The sequence below is a fragment of the Diorhabda carinulata genome, chromosome X (genome assembly GCF_026250575.1).
Source record: "Diorhabda carinulata isolate Delta chromosome X, icDioCari1.1, whole genome shotgun sequence".
In the NCBI taxonomy this organism is placed as follows: domain Eukaryota; kingdom Metazoa; phylum Arthropoda; class Insecta; order Coleoptera; family Chrysomelidae; genus Diorhabda; species Diorhabda carinulata.
In genome coordinates, this window is record NC_079472.1 from 57925453 (window position 1) to 57944169 (window position 18717).

The 18717-nt window shown below is 31.2% G+C and overlaps 1 protein-coding gene across 1 annotated transcript in view; it reads right to left on the reverse strand.

Moving 5' to 3' along the window:
- Nucleotides 1-18717, reverse strand: part of LOC130900563 (uncharacterized) — a 47006-nt gene that overhangs the window by 22495 nt on the left and 5794 nt on the right. The window contains exons 3-12 of the mRNA XM_057811261.1: nucleotides 18413-18540; nucleotides 16605-16747; nucleotides 13332-13498; nucleotides 12905-13129; nucleotides 10910-11052; nucleotides 8918-9096; nucleotides 7495-7562; nucleotides 3421-3537; nucleotides 1284-1523; nucleotides 234-493 (exon numbers count right to left, since the gene is read on the reverse strand). Coding sequence (XP_057667244.1) covers nucleotides 234-493; nucleotides 1284-1523; nucleotides 3421-3537; nucleotides 7495-7562; nucleotides 8918-9096; nucleotides 10910-11052; nucleotides 12905-13129; nucleotides 13332-13498; nucleotides 16605-16747; nucleotides 18413-18540 — 1670 coding nt within the window. The remainder of the gene's footprint in view (nucleotides 1-233; nucleotides 494-1283; nucleotides 1524-3420; nucleotides 3538-7494; nucleotides 7563-8917; nucleotides 9097-10909; nucleotides 11053-12904; nucleotides 13130-13331; nucleotides 13499-16604; nucleotides 16748-18412; nucleotides 18541-18717) is intronic.

An 18717-nucleotide genomic window follows, 5' to 3' on the forward strand; every position in this document is an offset into this window, starting at 1 on the left:
GTTATGATGACCATCACGATAAAAAGAAACACACAGGACCTTCTTGAAGACAATTATATTATATTATGAACTTGATGATCACTGTTTGGTTAACAAATAGTTTAACTCAGTATTGTGATAACAATGGAATAAGTGATTTATGAATTCCATTTAAATTAAACCACCACACGAAATAATGATTCTTGTTAGATGACTAACACTATCAGTGAATTAATAACCCATGAATAACTTACTGGTTTTCCTGCCAATCTATTTTCTATGTTCCAATATTTTGATGTGATCTGATTATTGAAAGGCTCATCAAAGATCAGTCTCTCTTTACATGTACTGAGTCCTCCATTTATAGTAGTAACTGTGGGCTCACAGATGTTATTATTATCAGTAAGTTCTACATCTGGTAACGATGTAGTTGTTGTCGATGTTGAGCTTGATTTCGAAAATGCTGAACCACCACCTGGTATTCTATCTCGGCCAGGAGGCTTATGAATTAGTTCTAAAAACATGAATTTGTATTTCCACAACTCATTTCAAAAATACAAGTGGGAAAGTAGGCAAGTTTTGTGACAATTTAATAGTGTTTGTATTCTAAGATTCCTACAATATTCATGAAAGTAAATATGACGTATAATGTACGAGCATAGCATAGCATGGATACGAGGATATCAATTTCATGAAAAATTTTGTCAAAAGCTCTCCTCATGGCTATAATGTAACTGAATAGCTGTTTTGGTACCATATACAAAAAAAACGCAGTTAAGTAGAATCAGTGACCGCCGAATGACGCCATTTTGTAGCAATGTCGCGGTGGTTCGTACAACATCGCCTGTTTGATAGAGAATAGATTTTCATATCGATAAAATCTCTATTCAATGAAGCTTTCATAAATAATTTGATTAGGAGCATAAAAGTTCAAAATCTGATTGCAACACGATATTTTCTTGGGTTATTACTATAAGTATTTTGCCATATACAGATAGTTTTAACTCGTCGTGGGACACCCTGTATATTTGCGTACCATTTCATCATTATTTTCACCTTCACAATAATATTAAATAACCTGCCGACTGGATGATTAGAACGAATGGTTTTGTACTTTCACAAAAAAACCAATAACTATATACTTTAATCGTACAACCAACACCGTAAAATGTAATAGCGACCTTAAAATATTATCATTTGACAAGATGCACTGATAAGAACTAGTCTCGTACATAAAGAATTCCAATTATAGGCTAATATGATTAGGGATTCAAAGCTTTTTCTTTGCGTATACAGAACCTTACCTGTTACAGTAAATATCTGATCGTCCTTGGGGTATCCCAGTTTGGACTGTCCGTTAAAATATTCAACGTAAGTCCAAAAATAAATTCGGTCTCCAATCTTCAGTTTCGTCGATGAATCACTAAAAGTCCAAAATCCATACTTAGGTTTCAAGATATCTCTAGAAAAAGTTCCCGCTTCTCTATAATTCATTTCTTGATTAATTTTTCCATGGAATGCAAACAGTTTTATACCTTCTTCATCTAAAATCAAATGGTAATATTATGGCGCTTAGAACGTTCGATCTATTTTAAAGCTAGGAATTCAATAAAGAAATTTTCTGTGCGTACTTCTTACAAAATTTGATATTTGTATGAATAAGTGAAGCGAGTTCATACGAGAAATATGCAAATGTCAATTCAATTCATATAAAATATATTTTAGAAACAGGAAGATATTGAAGTTTGCTGCAATTTGGATATCAGAATTCATGACTTATTTTTCTTTCTTCGATCTTAAGCTCCTTCTAAAATTGTTTTTCGCAGGTAGCGATTCTGAACCTGTCCTTCAATTCGTATATATCTCTCTTATATCTTGAAACACCGGCACCTTTTTTTTTCTTTGGCCTCTTCTTCCTTCTCCTTCTCCAATGACTTTTTTGTATATCTATTTTCCGGCATCCTTTTAGTATACCCAACAAACTCTCACTCTTTGAGCTTTTATAGAACTTGTTATTAATGCGTATTTATTCAGATTCACACAAATAAACTGTTCTTTTGTTCCTTCAGAGATGTTCCTCAAGACTTTCGTTTTTCTTATAACCAGTTTTGTTTCTTGTACGTTTGTTAACCCATGTTTTACTTCCGTATGTAATTTTGATCATATTATTGCTGGATATATTCTTATTTTGAGTGTTCCAGATAATTCCTATGATCTTATCAAATTATATGAATTGTTTATATTCTCAAATTCTTTTAAACCTCAATATCTTGCTAGTTATAGTTCTAGTTAGTCAGCAACGACTACCCCTCTCTTAATTTATTAGAAATATTGTAGAACTTTCTGTGTTTTGCTACAGATAACTTCTTTTTCCAAGAGCTTCTAGAGCATAGAAGGCCCACCCACCATCTTTTATAATTTTTATTACATTAAGTTATAACCAGCGTTATCAGAAGGCGTGATTTTTTGTATTCAAAATTTCAAGATTTTAAAATTTAACTTTTCTAACTTTTTTATGCATATTATTCATCTATTTTACTGTAAAAATAAAACTCTAAGAGGAATTTACTACAACTTCAAAGTATCACGAGCAAGACGCAAATGTCGGATTTTGAGTTCCACGGTACTGACTCATTTATCCACGGTACTGACATGGTAACTTAAGATATTAAACAACAAGTGCATCAATTTTCCTCAGTTTGATCATAAACATTAGAATTTATAAGGTAATTAGTTTAAATCATTTGTTACGACAAAAAAAATTAATAATTTATCGGTAAATTCTAGGAATGGACATGACACGGTACTGACATTCAAGTGATGTAGTATAAGTTTTCTTTAAGTGGCAAGTTATATTGTATAAAAATAATGTTTAAATATCTTAAGAATTATTCAATTAACACAAAATTTTTATTAATTGATTATTAATTAATGACTAGTACAAAAAAACAATACAGGACATTGAATATCACAGTTATAATGGAATCACCCGTATATCTCCAGAGTACGGAATTACGAAAAAACATTCTTAATTATAAAGAAATGTGAACATGTCACATGTTCATTTGATTTTAAGTAGTAATAAACAATATTTACATGGTCACGGGATCTCAAAACAGAAGTCAAATAAATATAAACCGATTTCATTGAATTAATTTTCTCCTTTTTTAATAGTTTTTGATTTTTTTTTATCCAAATTTTTATCTCTGTAAAAGGTTTGTTGATTTTTTGTGTAATAACATCTTAATCTGTCAAATTCCAAATTTCACAGTTCTCTATATGCTGATTAGTCCTCTCTTTCCAGCGCCTCAAATTTTATTTCATAAACAAACTGTTTTAATAACTCAATCAATATAAGCCCCGACATATTCACACCAAATATACGAATATAATTCTTAGACTATCCAGTAGTCTAACCAAAAATAAACAAAACAAACATACCTGGTATAGATACAGAAAAACCTTTGGGATGATAGGCTTCTACTATGGCTTCAGGCACTTCATATTGTGCCCTCAGAAAACCCAAATTACAGAAAATCAATAATATATATAACATTTCTATTTATTCACTTTATTTGTTGGATTAGAACATTCTATAATAATAGTTTGGTTTACACTAAACCGGTTCTCTATTTATTAACTACTAAAATAAAAATTGTTAGCAAAATATTCTCAACTAATTATAATCAGTCTCCCGCGAGGTCGAGGTAATGGAAATACTACAAACCGGATTTTTATTATTTCTTATATTTTGGATTTAAACTATTTTCTGAAGTCGTTGCCCTCAATTTTTAATAAATATTCCAATTAACACTTGTATAGTCATTTTTATTTTTCAACATAGTTTTAATATAAATACTTTTCCAGTGATACTTAAATATTTTTAACCCTTCCAAATGATATTAGTTGTCTTTTCCTCAAAATAGGCGTTTGCATTTGTTATAACTTCATCGTCTGATGAAAATTTCTCTCCAAGTGAAACTCTTAAGTTAGGAATCAGGTAGAAGTCGCTGGAGGCAGATCTGAAACATACTGTAATTTTTTTCTTATTTATTTATACGATTTCTATTCATGGCGTAAATTAATAAACATTGTTAATTACGTTATTTATGCAATTGAATCCTATACACTACACTTAACTAGCTTACAATAACTTCAGTTGTCACTATCACTCAACTAACTTAAATAGTTTATTTAATTCTTCGATTACTTTGCTAATTCGTTCTGTTCACTACGACTATTTATTACTGAACATCACTGCATTACAAAACTCCTTATATATAAATAAAAAATATCCCAAAAGAATTCTACAAACTTCTGGAGCGTAAAGAAACAAAATAAATAAATAAATAGACTATATATATATATATATATATATATATATATATATATATATATATATATATATATATATATATATACATATACTAGAATTTATTCAAAAGAAACAATGTAAATAAACCGCTTGCTATAAAGAAACTTGAGATCATACGAGTTCCGCAATGTATAAAAAATTTGCGACTTCACCGGAATTTAAAAGGACATTTTAGTCAAGCAGAGCCAGCTTAAGGACCATTTTCGTGAACAATACGATAGGTACTTAACCAAATCGTAGTTCAATTTCTCCTTTTATATTATGAAGCAATGATGTCTAATAATCTCCCGTTATTGTTTTGCCATTTTAAATACATTTGATGAACACAATCTCATGTCTTATCACAAAAAACGGTAGCCATCAGTTTTCCAGTCGATGAAATCGTCTAGGTCTTCCTCGGAACTTTTGTTAGCTAATAAGCAAACGCTGTCTCAGTGCTCGAATGGTTTACGCATGCTTAAGTTAGTATACGAGTTCATTTGATTCCGAGAGCCTCTTTTATCTCTCTAACCTCAATCCGACAGACTTCCAGTACCAACTGGTGAACTGTTTCGATGACATCACTGATTGTCGTAGTTTTTGGCTGTTCCGAATAATCGACTTTAGTCAAGCTCACACGGCCACGTTTTAATTCAACCGCCCGAAATTTTATGTTCGTAAACGATTGTACAGTGTCTAGCTGCTCCTCTTTCATTTGCCAGGCGTATTGACTTTCAAAAACAACTTTCAAATGACAGCCCGATACTGTCCGTTTTCAAAAAAATTGTCAAACTTCAAAATAGTTGAAATTTGAAAGAAAATCTCTCAACTCATAAGCAAATATATAGTTAAATCGATAAGCGCTGACATCTTCAGGTTGAGTTTGGAAACTTTTTTCATCACTTGTGTATTCTAATGTACAATTTCTTTGTAAAATGTTTGATGCACATTTAACTTGACGTTTTGGACCTCTGGCCCCAAGCCAGTGATATGTCCGCTGCTACCTATGTGGTAAGAGTAATGTTCTATTTTGTGAATCCAAGAATTTGCGAAAAGTATTTTCTTGTAACATAAAAATCGTACCAAATATTTTTCATAACTCTCCTACTTTCATAATAGAAGAGATCAAAGTATTTGAATAAAATCTCATTTAGACGTTTTTCATCGTTTATTTTGTGACGTTTTCAAAATATCGCACGATCGCACTTGTAGATGTTAGAGCACGTTGCATGGTGTAGAATGAAAACCAATGAAGGAAACTACTACAGAACTAGTATTTTAGACATATATGAGAGAAACTAAAATTATTTTCAATTGAAGTCAGTTTTTTAACAAAAAATCGAGTGCGCTGTTTAAAAATTGGGTAGACGTTGGTAATTATTCAAGGTGATGGCATTCTAGAGGACAAATGAAAGTTATAATTCTAAAAAAATTAACAGATTAGTAAATGAGGTGCTAGATAGAAAATATTTCTTTGCATATATTCTACTATGCCGACGTGAAAAGTTGTGCAATTTATTAATGGATGATATCAAATCGATACATGAATTAATTGTTTGAAACCAAAATAAAAGCTTATAAAAACAAATATAAAAATAACTAAGTAAAGATATAATACAATAAAATTTCAATGTACAGAAGAAGCTCACGATAAGGCACTTTTCAGTAATTATGCCCTTTAATAATTGCGGAATGCGGGAAAAGATGATTGGTAAGTAATTGTGCACTTTTTTGAGTTGTAAAATATTGAGCACTTAACTAATTCTGAACATGGAGTAGGTAGATAAAGGTCTTGCTCCGCCTTCCTAAGTGCAACGAAATTGGAGAAGAGCGATTACGAATTAGGCAAACGGACTCAAAGATGAATAAGGAAGGAAGAGAAAGTATTTTCAAGCTTTTAAAAAAGGCCTTGCTGTTTAGTCCGGAAAATATTTAACAGCTCTCTTTTGTAGTTTTGTAGTGAAGATTCGCTCAAATTGAGTCGCACCCCATAAGAAAAGGGCATATCAAAGATGCGACTCAATAAGGGCATAATGAACTGTTAAGGAGGTGGATTAGTTCAGTTCTTTAGAAACTGATATCAGCGCAAAGCAGGAGAAACTTAATTTTTTAGATAAGGCAGCAATATGTAACTCTAATTTCAAGGATATTGATAAGGACGCTGAATTATGCCTTTCTGCTATTATTCAATGATATTTTTATGAAATTCTTGATTCGTAATTACACTGCGATTACAGTTGGTATAAATAGTTTCAAAAAATTCCTTCCTCGGTAACTTATTTAGTGAATCCATTTGTGCCAAAGCGTAGAAGTTGATTACATCCCAAAAAATAATGCTCTTTCAATTTTTATTAACAAAACTTACTGGAAAATCGAAGAATCCAGTTCTATCAACCCCTTGGCATCTTTTTTGATTCAGAATCATATTGTTAAACTTGAGTCTTATCAATGATATGATTTTATCGAAGTGTATTGTCTTGGAATTAACTAATGAAGGGGCCGTCCATAAATCTCATGATGGATTTTAAACTCCCTACCCTCTCACGTGATTGAGCAGTACTTTTTGTATCACCCTCCTCCCCCCTTAAGTAGCACGTGATATTTCATGTTTTTAATTATTAAAGATTAACACATAATTAAACCTCAAAACGTTCTTGAAGATAATGATAAAGAATAATGAATTCTTTATTATTACATACTAAGTAAATAAATATTGAATTTATTTTAATTTCTTATTGATCATCTTCAACCCATGTAGATTGCATATTATTTTCAATGGTAACTAATGGTGCAACGCATTCATCTGCACTCGTGGTTTCGAAGGTTTTTTTCAAGGTCACATTCTAAATCGTTATTATCTTTGTCAATAGTTGGAGTCTCGCTTTGAGTTGATTTTTTCAAAATGTGAATGCGCTGATGTACCTTAACTGCTTTGTTAGAACAAAACTAAATTCCACAGTACTTACATGTTCTCTCTGTAACTTCTAACTTTACTGTTGGACATTGCCAATATTCCATGTGAAAACTAATCATTAATAAAAATCCTGCAAACGATTTACTATCGTGTTCTTGCTGGTTTGGTACTTTTAAGCCTTCTTTGCTCTTAGCAATTGGTATAGTCGCTCGTAAAAAACGTGTAGGAACTACATTTAACTAAGAACCTCGCATCTTAGAACTAGAATATTTTTTAGTGAACAGAGATCTGATCCCGCAACGCTCTGAAATTCTCCTATTTGAATAAAAATATTGAAAATATAATAATATGAAATATCACCAGATTAGTTTGCTAATCCACCCCCTTCTCTCATGTGATCGACCAGGATGTTTGTATGCAAACCCCCGTCCCTCACAGCCATCACGAGATTTATGGACGGCCCCAGAACTGAGTAAATACTACATTTTGTTTCAAATATAACAAAAAACATTTGATCAAAAAAGTATTTAATAATAATTGTATTAATTTAACACGTGTGGTTTATTTAAAAAAAAATGATTATTTGAATTATAGTTCATGATTTGGAAACCAGTGTTCAGTTAGAGAAAAGTACGTGAAATAATTACTACTGCAGAAGAGTTTCAGCAATTGGAATATTATTTAGTTTATCTTGATTGGATTATAGTTGTTGCTTCGAATATGACCCTGAAAATAAACGACGATCGAAGTAATCGAAGTTGAAAACTGAGCAAAAATCCAAAATCGAGCTGAAAAATTGTTGAGAACTTTCTATTTATCAAGTTAACATGTTCATGAGAATTACATTCAATTATCCCAAAAAATGTTCGTGGAAATTTGGTTTTGTTTTTCCCTTCCAATCCACTACAAAACAAACCATTTTGGTTTAAATACCAAATGAAGAAGCAGTGATATTCACCTTAAGATCTAAAAGACTATAGACAACCACACGCGGTTTTAAGGGAGGTCACGGGGATCATGACTCCCCTCAAACTATATTACTTTCAAGAAAAATTTTAGAGAAGCATCGAAGCTTCGGCCGAAATTGAAGGAAGATATCTAAGCAGTCGCCTATAGAAAGTTCTGATCAGAAGCTGCAACCGCGCCTGTAAACAATTAATTGATTTTTTAAGCCTCGAATATTCTTTGCTTATAAAGAAAAAATATGTAGATGACTGTGCATTGCCATGGGAATTGCAGTTACTTCCTAAGGGGAGGTTTAGCAATCCATTTAATATGGAGGATTAGTCTATTAGAGTCTCTCACTGTGCATATAAATGTTATGCAATTAAGTTTTTCTATCACTTTCTTTTTCGCTGATCGCTAGTCTCTCAACTTTTTTTGGTTTTTCCCTTGCTCTGTCTTCAACTGCTTTCCATTATGTCAATTTCGTCAGTGTATCTTTGTTTTTGTGTTAGACCCACTAGCTCAGCACCATAGGTCAGCACTTGACTTGATATCTATCAATATAAGATAAGAAAACATGCGATTGCGTAGTTCGTACATAAATTTCTACCATACTTAAATACTTTTTCCAAAAATATAAACACAAATTATCTCAAAATCTATTTGTTTCATGAAAAAGTCTTAAAAAACATTTTGGTTTCAATTATTCCTAAAAAAATAGCTACAATGATATAATTTTGACATAATCAATTTCTAATTTACTATTTTCTGTCCATGTAGGCTTCCAATCATTCACTTTGCAGTAAAAATTACTAAAACTGTATCTCTCTCCATTTTTCCATGGCTTCGAAGATCTGTCTTCAAAATTATACCCAGCAACACCTACACCCAATGTCAAGTACATCTAAAAATTGGAGAATTTTGTTTTTAAAATTTATAGGAAACTCATGTTTTATTCTAAACATATGATGTACTGATAATCCTTCAAAGTATTCCTTTGTTCCACAGCCCCTCAAATTTATAACAGTTTCACCATATGTCTCCTCTATATAAAAGGAATTCAAACAGAAAATAAAGCTTATGAAAACCTCTACCAAAAAGGGTGAATATATTTTTAGCCTTAACCCTATTCTTGTAACTGTTATGTTCCCAAATAACTCGAAAGGAGTCAAATTATAGTAGGGAGGATGACTAATACTCGCTTACACACCTGGAGAGATTTGTGGGGAGCAATTTGACTCTTATCAAAATATTGTGAGTCATAACAGTCGAAAGAATAGGTTTATCAAAAAAGATTGAATACATTTTTTAACTAAACCTATTCTTGTAGCTGTTATGATCCCAAATATCTTGGCAGGAGTCATATTATAGGAGGGAGGATGACGAAAACTCGCTTACGCAAAAAGAATAAGTAAAACATGTAGATAACCGTTTCTATGGAGCTTTTTATGAACTTCATTTTTAGTTTGACAATTTTTCTCCAAAATCAATATTTTCAGAGGTATCTACTAAATTTTTCATAACTTTGGAGGAAACTGTAGGGCAAACGAAGCTTTCACAATTGCCTTCTACAAAGCATAATGCCTATTATACCTACCCAAACATTAATTTTTGAAGAAGTTGGCTTTAAGGCTAACGATTTTCACTTGAACCTCCTTCTTCAACTGCAGTTTCGGTAACAGCATTTAATGATAGCTTCGTGTCTAATGGAAGTTCAAAAATATCTCCAGTAGCTGTGAAGTGATATGAGGCAGTCGCTGAATGGAACAAGGACATCTTAAGTACCTTTTTTGCTTTGTTAAAGAAAATTAGAGGTCTAGATGATGTGATTATATGGTTGGAAACTGGTTCCGGGCAAAAAAAGTTCGACTTTATACATATTTTTTGTTTATATATTGATTTCTTTTGAAATAAACTTAATAAAAATAAATTTGAGGTATTTCCAATCAACCTAACCTTGAATAGCTGCTGACTCATGTCACAACAATGTAAAGTTATCACTCAAACTAAGAGGCAAGGACTTTGTTGATATAAATAGATAGTCAAACCTAACAAAGTAGTAGAAATTCTAATCACAATTTGAACTTTTAGAAATATGAATCATCTCAATATAACAAGACAAAGCTGAATCCAATACCTTCAATGAAATGGAGAGAGAATGTATAGTTAATTTCTTGAAGGCATAACAAAACTTAAAAATTGAAGAGGACCTGATGGAATGATGATTGAGAAAAGCTACAATCATTCAGAAACAAAAATATCAATTGATATTTTGGGAAAGTCTTCCAGATAATAACAATGCAGAAACTGTTAAACATGGAGTTGATATAAATGACATATAAATTCTTTTCATGCGTGTACATACTGTTTATACCTACTTTAATAAATATTATGAATATTTTTTTTTGTTTTTATGTACATACATCGTACTAATGTAGTTTGATAAAGTCCTATTCCAATGAAAAATGTGGTTACGGCTCTTGAATATAAAGCCAAATGTTAGATAGAAAGGCGTCCCTGTCAATAAATATATTACCCCTTGTTTTGTTATGTACAAACTTTTGTAACATGAAAACGACTTTTTAATATTATCCACTGAAAAAACATCGCATAATTGAGAAATCAAATAGGAAAATCGATTTATGGCCATTTTAATTAACACAGTACGATACTCCTAAGTTTATAGAAGAACAACAATGACGATAAAAAATTTTTACCTCCTGATCAAATGGAGCAAATTTCGATCCTTCATTCCATTTTTGAGGTGGTAGTTTTAGTAGTTGTGTCAATGAAGCAAAACCGTTGAGTGGTGGATACACCGTCCCATAAACTCTTCCGTCCACACTTAACGTTATTTCACCTAAAATAGAATAATTTGGATACATTTATTCATTAGTTGTGGTGGATTTACCAACAGGCTGAGTAGGCAGTAGCCTAGTGGAGCAAATTTCAAGGAGCGCCAAATTATTTGTTTTTAAAATAGTCGAGTACCTTACACGAAATTATGAAAGCGAAGCTGTAGATGTATATAATTAAACAAATTACGATCAATTATGATCAATAAATCTGACAAGTTATTTGATAAAAAGTTCTAATAAACTTATCACATTTTTAAAGTCAACTGAGTACCAATGAAATATACCAACATTTCAATTATCATTTATTAGCTGACCTAGCAAACTTCGTACTACTTTTGTACAAAATAAACTTAAAATTAACAAAAGAAACCTTTTTTTAAAATAAATAAAAAACAATGCTCGATATGAATGAAGTTTTATTATTATTTTCGATTAATTACACATGATGTGCTTACTTACAAAACCGGGTATTTCCTGAAATACTGGTTAATTATAAGGTTTCGATTTGATATAGACATACACTCACAGTTATAATACAGTCTGTGAATCAATTTAAAGCTTTTTGATGAAATATATGTTTTTTTTTATAAATAAACAAAGATGACGGTTGTCCCGCGCAGGGAAACTCCATATTCATTCTGCTAGCCTCCAACGACTGGCCTTGCGATTTATTTATGGTCATTCGAAAGGCCAGACGTACGGGAAATTGTAAACGTTTAAAATCGAATGGTAAATCCGTTGAAATTATTGGTGTACGCAGGATCTAGACATCCTCTCCTCTGTATTTTTTATTCATTATTGTTGCCTCAATTCATCATCATTTTCACAGCCGGTCTTGTTCCACTGCATAGTCGAGGTTGATTAAGGTTACGCAGTATGATGACAACTGTAAATGATGAGGTGGTAATCCAGGCAATTCCAGTGAATTTAAAAACTCCGTGGAATAGTTGACTACGTCATCCTCATTCATAACGGTGTCGACTGATTTGAAGGAAGCCAACTGTCCCGGAAGAAAATTCTGAAACCTTCTCTGGACAAATAATTCAAGACCAAAATTAGCCAAATCGGACACTAACCAACAGTAATTTATTTTTATAGGTATATAGATACTTGATTTTCGAAGCTTTAATTAGTAAGATAATATGAGGATTATTATATTTTGGCTTGTTAGAAGTTAGTTGTTAGAAGTCGGTAAAGTAAATAAAAGAAAAATAAACTCTTAGTAAGCACTAGCAAATCCATTACATATCAAGTTAGGAATGACTAGGCAATTTGTCAAAGTGTTGGACAAAAGGGAAGATTCTTTAAATATATTTGTAGAAAATTTCCGTAACGAAATTTGGAAAAAATGGAATCATTGATGGTCCTCAAATATGACAATTGATGAAAGATTCAGATTTTATCGAAGTTAAGACTATTTCAGAAAGTTTTTGTTGGTACTCGAAAATTTACTGATAATCATTAAGCACTAAAATATGAGGAAATTTTGCATAAAATGCTGACAAACTTTCATAGAAGCGCTTCCACTAGAATTTTGAAGTGATTGTTGAAAGATATCAAGATCAGGTAGGTTAGATTAGGTTAGGTTAGATTAATGATAAATGGTAGATGACTGCTGGCCATGCCATATATATATATATATATATATATATATATATATATATATATATATATATATATATATATATATATATATATATATATTTGATTTGAATCAAAATTTTGGTTTCACGAATTATGACCATTAATATATTCAAACTCTAAGCAATATTGACCAATTTAGTTCCTTTAAGAAATTGCACTTTCACATTTAGTTAGGTTAGATTAGATTAGGTTAGAATAGTTTGTTCTTACTTGGTGTCCACTTTACACCAAATGTATGAAACTCATCGGACCAATGTCCGTTAGCTAATTGATTTGTTTTGTCTTCGTGTACTCTAGCTGCTAAAGTATTTCCCAGGATAACACCACCGTGAAGTACGGTATTCATGTCGGCGTTTCCTGGAGTAAACGCTATTCTAATTTGACCCGATTGATAATTTGTACCATACTTTTCTGTAGCAGGATTCAAATACAGTTCTGAAATCAAGAAATATGGAATGTGGTAGAACAAAATATATACAGGATCGACTACAAGAAGGAAGTTGCTTTTAATAATAAAAATAACCTGATTACTTTGAATTAATGGTTCAGTTCACTGGTTAAAACGAGTCATAAGTTTTCGATCACTAACAAGTGTTATATATAAAGTTGGAAGAATTTTTCTGGATGAAATACCAACCTGGATATATCCAATCACCTCTGGGGAGTTTAGCACGTATTTCAACTAATCCATATTTAAAAACAAGTTTATTTTTTGTAGTGATTCGAGAAGATAAAACTGGAGGTAAAATAAAGCCAGCATTGTATTTCCTCTTGCACAATTGTGATCCTTTTGTTGATGTACAACTAAAAGATTTATTCTTACTTATAACAAATGAAAAATCTTTTCGTTATAGATGAATTTCATCATTATAATGGAGTAAATTTCATTTACAAATACACGAAGATGATCTCAGAAGTACCTCGCCTTGCCTAGAGATTGTAGTAGGTCAAGGCGGCGATATTTTTGGAATTCACGTGTGATAATTCTCATTGACTATCTTGAAAAAGGAAAAACTATCAACGGCGAGTATCATACGAACATTTACAACGTTTGAGAGAAGAAATCGAACCAAAACGGCCGCATTCGACTAAGAAGAAAGTGTTGTATCATTAAGACAATCCACCAGCTCATACATCCGTTATTGGTGTGGCCAAAACCAATGAATTAAAGTTGTAATTGCTACCTCATGCACTTTACTTGCCAGATTTAGCCCCCTCGGATTATTTTTTGTTCTTATACTTGAAAAAAGGAGATTACGTTGAAAAATAAAAACATTTTCTTCCAAAATTTTTGTGTTTTCTTTGTTAGGTCAGGTACTTTTGGGACAATTCTCATGATATTTAATATGGAGTAACACATAGTTGAGATCATAAACTTTTTTTTAAATTTAGTATATTTTACAGTTTAAATTGACCCTTATTTTTTGTTAGAATAGACATACTTCTCACAAATATAAATCAAACGATACTACAAATTAAATGGAAGATTTTCTAACGTAAAAATTTCTTGGAAAAGAATCGAGAGCTTTTCTGGAGAAAGGATAATTTGTTGAATGTACCGATTATCTAATTAGAAATAATGCATCTAAATCTTCTTGATTTTAGGTCTCTTCTGTTTTAAAATTAAATTTAAAACAAAATTTTGACGTATCGAGTTTTCTTTAAGAGACCTAAAATCAAGAACATTTAGATGGATTAACATATCAAAAGGTCTCAGAAATTAGAAATAATTTGGTATAGTTTATCCTTTACTCGATGGAAACGACTCAATATTACCAAAACTGTTGAAGAAAGAAAATAAATTCGAAATCAGTGTTTCTCATTAAAGAATTGAGAATAATTGTGAATATTGAGAAAATTATGCTTGAAATTTCATTGAAGGGTTGAATTAAAATTGGGTAATTATACACTTTCACAGTCACCTGGTTTTTTGGCTCTAGAAAATCGAAAAATGGATGGATTTTAATGATCTTGGTCTCAAAATGTTCCATTTTACGGCGGATTTATAAAAAAAATTAGTAGAAATAGCTGGAATGAAAATTTCTCATAGTTTTACTGTTTTAAATCGTAAAAAAAACGGTTTTGCAAAATAATCCTTTACAAAAAATTATGATAATTATACACTTTCGCGGTCACCTGATTTTTTGGTTAGGTTAGGTTTGGTTAGGTTAGGTTAGGTTAGGTTAGGTTAGCTCTAGAAAATCGAGAAATGGATGGATTTTAATGATCTTGGTCTCAAAATGTTCCATTTTACGGCGGATTTATAAAAAAAATTAGTAGAAATAGCTGGAATGAAAATTTCTCATAGTTTTACTGTTTTAAATCATAAAAAAAACGGTTTTGCAAAATAATCCTTTACAAAAAATTATGATAATTATACACTTTCGCGGTCACCTGATTTTTTGGTTAGGTTAGGTTAGGTTAGGTTAGGTTAGGTTAGGTTAGGTTAGCTCTAGAAAAGCGAAAAATGGATGGATTTTAATGATCTTGGTCTCAAAATGTTCCATTTTACAGCGGATTTATAAAAAAAATACGAAAATAAAAAAATAAATATTTTTTACAGTTTCATGACTTTAAATGCAAAAAAAATGACTTTCTACATATAATCCTTCGTAACTGTTTCGTAACGTCGTGGAATCAAGTTCGTATATTTTTTTTCGCAATTTACATAAAAAATGAATATTTTGAAAAAAAAAAGTTTTTCTACTATTTAAGGTTTAAAACTATTAAAACCCGCAAATTCAGCCACTACCCCCGTGTTTTTCATAAATTCGTCGTAAAATGGAACATTTTGAGACCAAAATTATAAAATTTATCTATTTTTCGATTTTTAATGGTCCAAAAACTATTAACATTGAAGAATATAGTATGAAACTATTCACGAAAATTGATTGTTTTTATCGATTTCATTTTAAGCTATAAAAACTGAAACAATCATTCTTTTTGGATTTTTTTTTAAATTGTTTATTAATTTATGTAGAATAGAAAAAAAATATAAGAACTTTATATGATAATGAGATAATTTTTTGTAAAGGATTATTTTGCAAAACCGTTTTATTTACGATTTAAAACATTAAAACTATGAGAAATTTTCATTCCAGCTATTTCTACTAATTTTTTTTTATAAATCCATTAAAATCCATCTATTTTTCGATTTTCTAGAGCCAAAAAACTAGGTGACCGTGAAAGTGTATAATTACCAAAAATTGTTTTTTTCTAAATTCATATAGTCAAAGATTAACTTATCTTGATTTAATTTGTCAAAAATACGATTCGCTCAGTTTATTTTAATCAGAAATGGCCTAGTTAATTTAATTTTAGTCAAAACATGGCTTTTTAAGTTAATTTGATCAATGGATGTTTTTCTTTACTATTTTGCTCAAAAACTGAAAGTAATTTTGGTAATAATTTGACCAAAAATTTGTTGTTTTATATTTAATTTGGTCAAAAATGGTCTTTTCTATATTTAACTCAATATTAGGTGTTATTTTGTTCGAATTTGACTTTTTTTGTTCAATATGACTAACAATTGTCTTTCCAAACTTTTTCATCAAATATTTATTTTCCTCACTTCAATTTCTGAATGTAATTTCACAAAAAATTGTTCGAACAGTCAAAAAAACGTCTTTTTCAAGTGCAATGTTTGTAACCCAGAACATCACAGACTTATAGAATCAAGTATACTATTGGAAATATATTGGAACGCCAATTCATCATATCTTAACATGTTACCTTAGTACCAACGAAAATTGAAATTATGACAACGTTGCTATTATAAATAAATAGGATGACATTGTCAATCATATACTTTCCGAGTCTCCTCTATATCATTTCAGCAAATGCGAAAGACGAAAATTTTCACTTTTAGACTTTTTTTTAACTTATACTTCCGCTCCGATGTTACACTCACTTATCTCCAAAATCGTATCCATCTGAAGATCTCACAAATCCTTCGCCAAAAATATCTTCGGAAAGAACTGGTTTGATTGTTAATTTACCATCGTTGATTTGCAAAGTTTCCGGTCGATTAACATATATCACAAACTCATAATCCTGAAATAAAACTTATTTTTATCCATACATCCAAAAATTTATCATATTTATATACAAACTAATTCGAATCATAATTATAAACATGGTAAATCAAAGTAACAATTTAACTAAGAAAGGGAAGGTTCCTGAAAATTTTTAAAAATATAATGGAATGGTTCCTTATACAACCCTTATACAGGGTGCTCCAGGATTTGATGCAATTAATTCGGGAGTGAGTGGATGCGTTGACGATTACGTATGTTCATGAAGTGTGTGTGACGGAATAAATGATTCTAAGCTACTATCTAAAGGCCCGTGATTTTTCACATCATTTAAGAAGTAGGGAGAGTTTCAATCTTACATGAACCACGTTCTCTGCGAATGTTTAGAGGAAAATAACATAGCATGGATGGAAGAAGTATCGCTGACCAATCAGGCTATTATCAATAAAATATGCACCTAATAAATTATTACGAAATGTGGGTATATCGTAGAATCCTGAAGATACCATGGACTGCCAAAGTGAGGAATGAGGATATTCTCAGGCGTATCAATAAAGACCGTGAACTCTCTAACATCGTGAAGAAACGAAAGATTGCATATCTTGGCCATATAATGCGAGGCCATAAATATCAATTCCTTCAGCTGATAGTCGAGGGCAAGATTGAAGGTAAGAGAGAATTGGGACGGAAGAGAATGTCATGGTTGCGGAACGTGAGGCAGTGGACGGGAATACAAGATATTCAGACATTGATCCATACCGCTAGAGATAGAGAAGCCATGAAAAAATGTGGTCGCGAACATCCATTAATGGATAAGCATTAAAAAAAGAAAGAAGTTATTATTCAGTATTCCTGTCCACACATTGACACAAAATCGATGTTGATTTTGTTGATACTTTTCGAAACGTGCGTCAAACAGTGTAACCGTGAGTGTTGGTGTAGTGTAAACAGTACGTTCAATATGAATATCACCAACGGTTCCAGAAACTCTAGCTTAATAATGTTCAACGATATAAAACCCTATAACTCCTTAACCACAAATTTTATCCAATTAAACAAAGAGTAATTTTTTGTTAAAAAATTGATTGAAAACTCATTTTCCAATCTTTAAATTGTACAGGTTGTCCCTGTAAAAGTTACGCATCGTTCCATTGGGCATGAGCCGCCCCTGGCCTCATAATTTTTTGTATCAAGTCCGGATCACTCTGTATTTGAATTGACTAAGAGTTCACCACTAGCGAGAAATTGAAGCAAAAAATAAGAACATGTGAAATGAAGATACTGAGAAAAATTGCAGGGATGAAGAGGTTACATAAAATAAGGAACTATTAGGGGCGAATTAAACGTATTGAGTGGATTGCGAAAAAATCCAACAATTGAGATGGTTCGGACACATAGTAAGAATGATGGAGGACAGGATAATTAAGGTAAAATTGGACACCAAAGCAAAAAGCTTTTATAATTCTAATTTCAATGGATGATTTTCAATGAAAATGTTTTTATTTATAATTTTTGGTATTCTATTCCGAGTAGTTTATATAATTGCTGACACTATCTTCAGTAATTATCATTGCATCCCATCCAGCTTTAAGATTCGAAACTGAAAACCTAATGATTCAAACATTTTTCTCTTAATGCGCTAACAATATAGTGACTTCCTTCGAAGAATCTAATGAATACTTACTGGTGCATCTGCATATTGTTGCTCGATTGTCCATATAGTTGGTCTAAGTGTAATAGATGAAAAGTTTTCATGTAATAAAACTTTAGATTCTCCATCAGGTTTCAGTCTAACATCAATATCTGGAATGTCTTAAAACTGAATATATCAAATATATCATTATTGTTTAGCAATTTAGAACCATAATATTGGTAGAAAACAGAGAGAAAGCTGTAGATACGTAACCCAAATATTTCATATTCCTGGGTACACCTTCACGTTCATAAACTTCTGAATAAAGTATTTTAAAAGAAAACAACTTTACTCAA